Source organism: Scomber scombrus, chromosome 13 (assembly GCF_963691925.1).
Source record: "Scomber scombrus chromosome 13, fScoSco1.1, whole genome shotgun sequence".
NCBI lineage: Eukaryota > Metazoa > Chordata > Actinopteri > Scombriformes > Scombridae > Scomber > Scomber scombrus.
In genome coordinates, this window is record NC_084982.1 from 805,863 (window position 1) to 814,493 (window position 8,631).

Below are 8,631 nucleotides of genomic sequence, written 5' to 3' on the forward strand. Positions count from 1 at the left end.
CGGCCATTTTGAAAAATATGTGCGATTTTGGCGATTTCCACACCTCGTACTTTAACGAACTTGTCCTAGGGATTTAATCCGACCAACTTCAAATTTGCACAGAATCATATTGAGACATTGGAGATGAAAAGTTATCAAAAACTTTCTGATTAGGGATTTGGTTTGGGCGTGGTGGTGCCCACAATTTCCCTCGCCATTCGATCCTTCGCCAAAAAGCAGGAAATCCTTATAACTCCTACAGACATCGTCCGATCTACACCAAATTGATCACGCATGTAGAGGGTCCCGCCCTGAACACATATATGCATCAATACTGTGTCATATACACAGCGCCACTTACTGGACACAGGAAGTCAGCCTCATATGACAAACATTATCCGATTTATATGAAATTTACAGGATGTGTTCTCCACATCATACACTACAACATGAGTGGTCATAGGCAGTATTATTTCACCAGATCATGCGACGTCAAATAAAAGCCTGCGTATGAAGACATCTACCTTCGCGCCCTCCGACTGTGCCACAGCCCGATGAGCATGAGGGGGCGAGGGCCCGTTCATCGCTGCTTGCAGCTTTAATTATTATTATTGTTATTATTATCATTGTTATTATTATTATTAGCATCTAAAAGTGTTTGGATCTTAGAAATTGCAAGACCTACAGCAAACAAACACATTTAAGAAGTTATCAAGTTACTCAAAAGAAATCACATCAACCGGCCTCATGGTGGCGCGTTATATGTCATACACATATAGTGTCCATGTCACTCTGGTATGCAGTAATACAACAGACTGACTTTCCTCAGAAAATCCAGTTGTTGTTTCCAGATTCTTGCTGTTTGAACAAAAGCACTCACTCTGTTGTCCATGCTTACCTAGCATTACCACAGCTACTTGTTCCCTGCCCCGCAGAGCAGCTTATCATTCAGCAACTCATTTTCTCACCTGTTAAATAAAATACCTTGTTTTCTTGTTTTCAAAGGTTGCTTTTTATTGTTTTAGTTTTCATTGTACAAAAAAAGGTTGCCAGCAAATATTTGACATCATAGTTTTAGTTTAAACTACTTGAACACATTTGCCATATGCAGTAATAATATATTATATTGTTGAAATTCAGTATGTAAATCTTGACATCTTTACCTCATGATGATTGTATCATAATACTATACGATATGTACAGCATACAGGTCATTTTGCTGGTATGGTTTCTCTCTGTTAATGTTGCCAGCTTACAAACCACTCATCAGCAGAGCTACGCAAATTAGCAGAGAAGTTAGAGTGTGGCCTGATGATGCAACAGTACAACTACAAGACTGTTTTGAATGCACTGATTGGAGCCTTTTGTACCAAAACTTTGGTACCGAAAATGTCCGGGCGAAACAACAAAGTTAGGAACCTGCTAAGGCTTCGAGAATCTTAAACGTGACATTAAGGAAGACAAAAAAAAATTTCAGACTCAGGATTGAGGAAAATTTCACCTGCTCTATGTGTAAAGTGACTTGAGATGACTTTGTTGTGATATGGCGCTATACAAATAAAGATTAATTGATTGATTGACTGATTGAAACCCAAGGACCAGGACCTTGAATACATCCACCATCATTGGGAAGGCACAACAGTGTCTCTTCTTCCTGCGGAAGCTGAGGAGAGCCGGTCTGCCACAGAACCTGCTGGTTAACTTCTACCGGTGCGCTGTTGACAGTATCATCTCATACTGCATCACAGTGTGGTTAACCATCTACACCAAGAAGGAGCAGAGGGCTCTGCAAAGACTCATCAAGACGGCACAATACTCGGACCCAGCTTCCTGCAATCAGGGACATTTATCTAACCCGCTGTCAGGGTAGGGCCTTAAATATCATTCATGACCCAACATATCCTGACTACCAACTACTTCCCTCTGGCAGGTGATACAGGACAATTCAGTAACACACTACAAAACTGAAAAACAGCTTCTTCCCCTGAGCTGTTAAACTAATGAACACGGCCTGATCCCCTCATCCCACACACACACTCACTGGAGTGTGGCCTACTCTTACAACAAGCATTGTAGTTCAGAGACTCTAGAATCAATACCAAGGTGCATTGAAGCTGTTCTGGAAGTGTAACAGGTTTGGATCCGGTGTGAATAATGACGAGTCAGGGGTTGTTTTCCTGCATTTATTTGCTCCTGCAGAAGACATAAAAAGACATGTAATAGTCTTCTGGGCTCTTTCTGTATTTTCTGCTCCCTCATCAATGCAAAACAGCACTGTGTGATTTAATTGATTTTCTTTTACAATGCATAGAAGTGCATTCTTACACTTTACTAAATACAAGCTATAAAAACAGACAGGAAAACACTTTGTTTTTAGCTAATACATTTCAAACCATAATAATCAAATATGGGAACAGTGACACCTATTGGTCAAAACAAAACACTGTATATGTGGGGTAAACAGCGAAAATAATTACATTTAACAAAGGAAACATACCTGCAGAAGACATAAAAAGACATGTAACAGTCTTCTGGGCTCTTTCTGTATTTTCTGCTCCTGAATAAGTGAAACAACAATAAGAAAATGCATGCCAAAAGGCTCTGCAGCGCTGCCTGGTCCACACTGCGCAGCAGCCCGGAAGCACAAAAGGCGCGAAAACAAAAACATCCACAAAAAGTACACCAATGGCCAAAACAACACAAAACAGCTACCCGATGTTAGCGGCATTTACATCATACAATATGCGCCAAAAATGTAAACACAAAGAGATCGTTCTTCAAAGAAAACTACCAAAAATCACAGCAGCAATTCCTAACTCAACTTACCCTCATCAATGCAAAACAGCACTGTGAGGAGCTGACGTGATGTCCTACGGAAACCCAGGAGGTACAGAAAGAGGTCACAGCCAAAAAGGTAGTTTCCTCAGGAAACGTAAATAACCATAAAATAAAACATCTAATTGAGATAAAATTCACAAATATTCAACAAAATAAATAAATGATAAATAAAATCCCCAAATACAATTTGAAAACAAAAATTAATAAAGTGCATTTTCCAACTCTGTTACAGAAGCATGTGGTGGTCCAACAACTTACTTTGTCACCCGTCTGTATACACATACACACACGTTCATAACAGTTAATTGAAATAAAGTGAACATTTTGGATGACTTAAAATGAATTAAAAGATATTTATGAATCATTTCAACAAATGGATAAATCAGTACATTGGTCAAGCTGATCATATACTCTTTACTCTCTATCATATATATAATACATAGTCTACATTAAAGGCCTTCCAAGAATCCATATTTCTGCATGATTATTCAAGAATAAATGGAAAAAAGCATCAGATTCTTTTGGATCGGCAGAACAACCTTTTGAGGTGTTTAGAAATTTCTTTCATTTTGAGCCCATATATGAGTGGATTAAACAAAGAATGATACAAAATTATTTGTAACGTCATTATTAGACGTGCCATTTTTGGAAAATTAGATTCCAGTCGAGCTATACTGACATCATATGCACTAAAACCGCTGATGCTGATTAAAACCAACAAGTGGGGTAAACATGTCTCTGCTGCTTTTTTCCTGACTTCTCTACAACTTTGGTAGGTTAATATTAATATCCTTATATATGTAAAAATTACAAAGAGCATAGGGAGTAGTATAAAATTGAATAAAATAACCACACCATATATTGTCACAAATTTTGATCTCACACAATGAAGACTGTAAATTGCATTGTTACAAAATATTCCTTTTAAATTAAAGTTGCACAGTTTAGTATCAGCAATCTGTATTACTAGCACTGCCATTAGACATGCTGGCAAAAGCCATGCTAAAACGAGAAAAATACTGATCGTGTTTTTTCTCATGATAACTGGATATTGCAGAGGTTTACATATAGACACATACCTGTCATAAGCCATGGCTGACAACAGTAAGAAATCGGACATGCCTAAAGTGTAAAATATATAAAATTGAAAAAGACAGGCTGAATATGATATGATCTGTTTTTCAGATAAAAAGTCAATTAACATCTTTGGGTAGATTGCAGTGCTGTAAAGAACAGCGTTCAGTAACAAAGCTGCAATGAAAACATACATAGGCTCATGAAGGTTTTCGTGAACCCATATGAGACACACAATAATGATATTACTGCAGATTATAAGAATATATACTGTAAACATGATCAAAAAATAAACATATCTGTATTTTTCCACTTCCACATACCCATCAACAGTTATATATGTTACATTTAATTCATCATCCATTAAGGTTGTCAAAAAAGTAGAAGTTCAGCAATAAAACAGATTACAAATGACTGCTTCATTCAATTTCTTCATTCATAGATACTCTACCTTGAAATGCACTCATGTTCATCTCAGACATTCACACAGTGAACTGTCTCTGTGTCCATGGAATGTTTTTTATTGGATTGCTTGACCCTCTATGGATCTCATTAAAGTCTTCACCAAAATAGAAACTACTAGCACCTTACTTTACCAAACTCTAGAGGCCTAAAGTCACAGAAATTGCTTGGCCTACTTTGCTTGGGGGTGTGCCCCATGATACAACATAACACCCCACACCATTAAAATTGGGAAATAGGTAGATATCTTCTTTACCAACTGCTAATTTCCCCTTGGGTTTTTATGCTCAACTGGGATAAATGTGTTAAAACATATATATTAATGTGCACTAATACAACGTTTTTCACGAGCAAGGACCACACTACCAATGAGATACGTTTGACAAATGTATTAACAAGATTTGAATGAATCGTTTGTGCTCTTGATGCGGTGTGGGGAGACCATGTAAAGGATCTGCTGCAGCGCCCAGGCAGCGAAAAAGCGTGTGATAATAATGCCCCAATATACGCATTATTATCTTTTTGTTATTATCTCTTTTTATTTACTAATTGCAGCATATTGCCTAGAAAGGAGAGGGTAAGAAAGGAAAAAGAAAGGGAGCTACAGCAGGGGGCCCAGGGAAGCAGCTCTCTGCTCTCCTGAAAGGTCAGAGTCAAGACCAGAGTCATGTTAACTGTTTAGGGCCTTTTAAAGCTCAGATTTTAAAGTTGAACTGTTCCTCTAATTCTATTGAAATATCTTAAAAGCTGTCCACATTTTATTTTAACTACACAAATTGGTTTGGCGGTACTAAATCATGCATGAAGCTATATTAGCTAATTATATTATTTTGTACCAACCATGCGTTATTTCTATGTTACAAGACTTGCATTAATCTTGTATTTACTTTAATAGGTTATTATTAAAACTTAAAAAATAGGCTATTATTAAAACTATTATTATTTTATTCTAGGCAGCTACAGCAGGGAAGCAGCTCTGTGCTGTCCTGCAATAGGCCATCTACTAGCATGGAAGATGAGGGAGATAAATCTCACACTGCTATAATAAGGCAGCAGGCAGTTCCACATGCCACACAAAGTTCCCTTATTTTTCACTGAGCACCTGCCCCCCAAAATGTCTGTGCACGCCACTGTCCACCATGGAACCCCAAAATTGGCTTGCATGGTTCTGTCTGATTGCGGGAGTGGCGCTTGGGGGCAATGACATCCCGGTGTCACTGCCTGGGAGAAATGAGCTTCAGGGATTAGTGTAGTCGAATATGGGTGATCCTGGTACCTTGATGAGGAGACAGCAGGGGGGCTGGTATCCCAGTGGCGGATGTCCCAGCTGAAGCAGAGTGCTGGCAGCCCTCAGTGCCAGGATCCTTGACTCGAGCAGGCTGCTGTGGCAACTAGAGCCGGATGTCCCCGATAAAAGCTACCCTGCTGTCGAACTAGTGGAGGAGCCAAGGTTGGATTGAGTAAATGGCGGGGTCGCTGACATCAAACATCCTGGCCGAATTGAAGTGGTGTGGATGGAGTGAAGAAACGGCAGGGGTCGTTGGCATCCTGGTGCCGATGTTCTGGTCTAAGTGAAGTGCTGTGATTGGAGTGAAGAGCGACAGGGGTTACGGGGCATCCCGGTGCCCGATGTTCCCGTTGGAATGAAGTGCTGTGGTTAGACAGATAAACAGCATGGGTTGCAGGCATCCCGGTGCCTGATGTCCATGACTAAGCCAAGCGCTGCGGTTGGATGTAAGGAAACAGCATGGGTCGCAGGCATCGCTGTGCCCGATGTCCCTGTCTAAGCGAAACGCTGCGGATGGAGTGGGGAGACGGCAGGGGTCGCTGGCATCGTGGTACCCGATGTCCCTGTCTAAGCGAAACACTGCGGTTGGTGTGAGGAAACGGCAGGGGTCGCTGGCATCGTGGTGCCCGATGTCCATGAGTAAGCGGAACGCTGCAGTCCGAGTGGGGAGACGGCAGATGTCGCTGGCATCGTGGTGCCCGATGTCCCTGTCTAAGCGAAACACTGCAGTTGGAGTGAGGAAACGGCATGGGTCGCTGGCATCTTGGACCCGATGTCCATAAGTCAGCGAAACGCTGTGATCCGAGTGGGGAGACGGCATGGGTCGCAGGCATCCCGGACCCGATGTCCACGAGTAAGCAAAACGCTGCGGTCGGAGTGAGGAAACGGCATGAGTCGCTGGCATCCTGAACCCCGATGTCCATGACTAAGCGAGACACTGCGGTCAGAGTGAGGAAATGGCATGGGTTGCTGGTATCAGTGTCTGATGTCACTGTCTAAGCGAAACACTGCGGTCGGAGTGACGAAACGGCATGGGTTTTTGTCATCCTGAACCCAATGTCTATGACTAAGCGAAATGCTGCGGCTGGAGTAAGGAAACCGCATGGGTCGCAGGCATTCCGGTGCCTGATGTCCCTGTCTAATCGAAGCGCTGTGGTTGTAGTGAGGAAACGGCATGGGTTGCAGGCATCCCGGTGCCTGATGTCCCTGTCTAAGCAAAACGCTGCGGTTGGAGTGGGGAACAGCAGCGGTCGCTGGTATCACAGTGTCCGAAGTTCCCTGTCTAAGCGAAACGCTTTGGTTGGAGTAAGGAAACGGCATGGGTCGCAGGCATCCCGGTGCCTGATATCCCTGTCTAAATGAAGCGCTGGAGTTGTAGTGAGAAAACGGCATGGATTGCTGGTATCGCGGTGCTTGATGTCCCTGTCTAAATGAAGTGCTGGAGTTGTAGTGAGGAAACGGCATGGATTGCTGGTATCGCGGTGTCTGATGTCCCTGTCCAAGCGAAATGCTGCGGTGGTAGTGGGCAACGGCATGGGTCGCAGGCATCCCGGTGCCTGATGTCCCTGTTTAGGAGAAGGGCTGCAGTTGTAGTGAGGACACTGCAGGGGTCGCAGGCATCCCGGTGCCCGAAGTCCGGTCGAAGCGAAGAGCTGTGGTTGAAGCAGGAAAACTGCAGGGGGTGCTTATGCTTATTTGATGATGTAGAAGCAATATCAGGTTAGTTGTATTTGTGATGAGTTTTGTTAGTACAGATGAAGCCACTAGAAATTTCCCCTGTTTCCGTGATGGCTCCTTGACCGCCCCTTGATAGGTCCTTGACTGGCCGATAATGGAAGCAGGGGGGAAATGCGATGACGTGTCAATGAGGCCCCCGGTGGCTGTTGTTTCCACTGAATAAACAATGAAGCTTTAGTTTAATGTGGCTGAGGTTGATAAGGAATGCATCCTATGCAGGAATCATAGATAGATATATGCTATAAATTGTCAAATGCTAAAAATATCAGATAATGTGATTTAGTACTGTATTGTTTGTTTCAATTGTTAAATGTGGTACAATGTATAACAGTGGAAACATGATGTGTGTCATAAGGAGAGGAATATACAAAAGACATGGGAAAAGCATGGGAACCAGGTTCACACGGAGGTGTGATTGGAAGGGGGTGACTGTATTAACATAGTCCTAAGCCTCCACCTGTTGATCAGCTGGTAACAACAGCGTCAGAAAACATCTGGATTGTTTGTATGGGTAACTTTTAACCTTTTGTTGGACAATGGGAACGAGCCCTTGAAAGACCCCCCGCAGAATTTCTGGAGATTCTGTAGGGGTCAACATGGGAATCACACCTTACCACACCTGTAAGGGATTTTCACAGGGAGGTCACAGATCCTGGAGTCAGAAGATGAAGGATGAAGCCAGACCTACGGCCCAGCGGGAGACAGCGCAACTCACATTCAATTTGCATTCTGTTTTTGTATTTAAGAGGGTCAGGGAAAGAGATAGAAGTCAGAAATTTACGAACGCTGACAGAGATGCTGTTGACGTCAGGGAGAGTAAATTGACCCGGAGCTCTGTATATGCTTTATACATTTAATGTTAAATAAATAGCGTGTTGAGACCGAATATTCTTCTCCTATTTTTTCATCAAAACGAACACGTGGACTGAGCTCACACATAGAGAAAGATTTAGCAAGTAGAATAGCTCAGATCACAACGATGTAAAGGCGGCCGGACGGAGGGCCGTGAGTTCGGTGTGGTGGAGAGTTACCTGGACTGTTGAAGCAGCAGAGGAGGGGGAGAGTTGAAGCTGCTGCTCCAGCGGCTATGCCCGTTGCTTCCCTGGTTTTTTGCCCTCGCTGGTGGAGGTAAGGAAGCCGCAGATCTACCAGGAGTGTCACGTCAGGGGAGCGTGAGTTGAAGAGCCCACGATGCCGGTATGCGCAGCACCGCTTAGCGCAGCGGCTCGGCCGGGACACTCGGCTGCTGTCCG

At 43.0% G+C, this 8,631-nt stretch overlaps 1 protein-coding gene across 1 annotated transcript; it reads right to left on the reverse strand.

Annotated features, from left to right (window-relative positions):
• Window positions 1–3,328: 3,328 nt before the first annotated feature.
• On the reverse strand, window positions 3,329–4,264 carry LOC133993067 (olfactory receptor 11A1-like). The gene has a single exon (XM_062431910.1). It carries the CDS (start codon window positions 4,253–4,255, stop codon window positions 3,329–3,331), a length of 927 nt encoding a protein of 308 aa, XP_062287894.1. The 5' UTR covers window positions 4,256–4,264.
• Window positions 4,265–8,631: the final 4,367 nt, after the last annotated feature.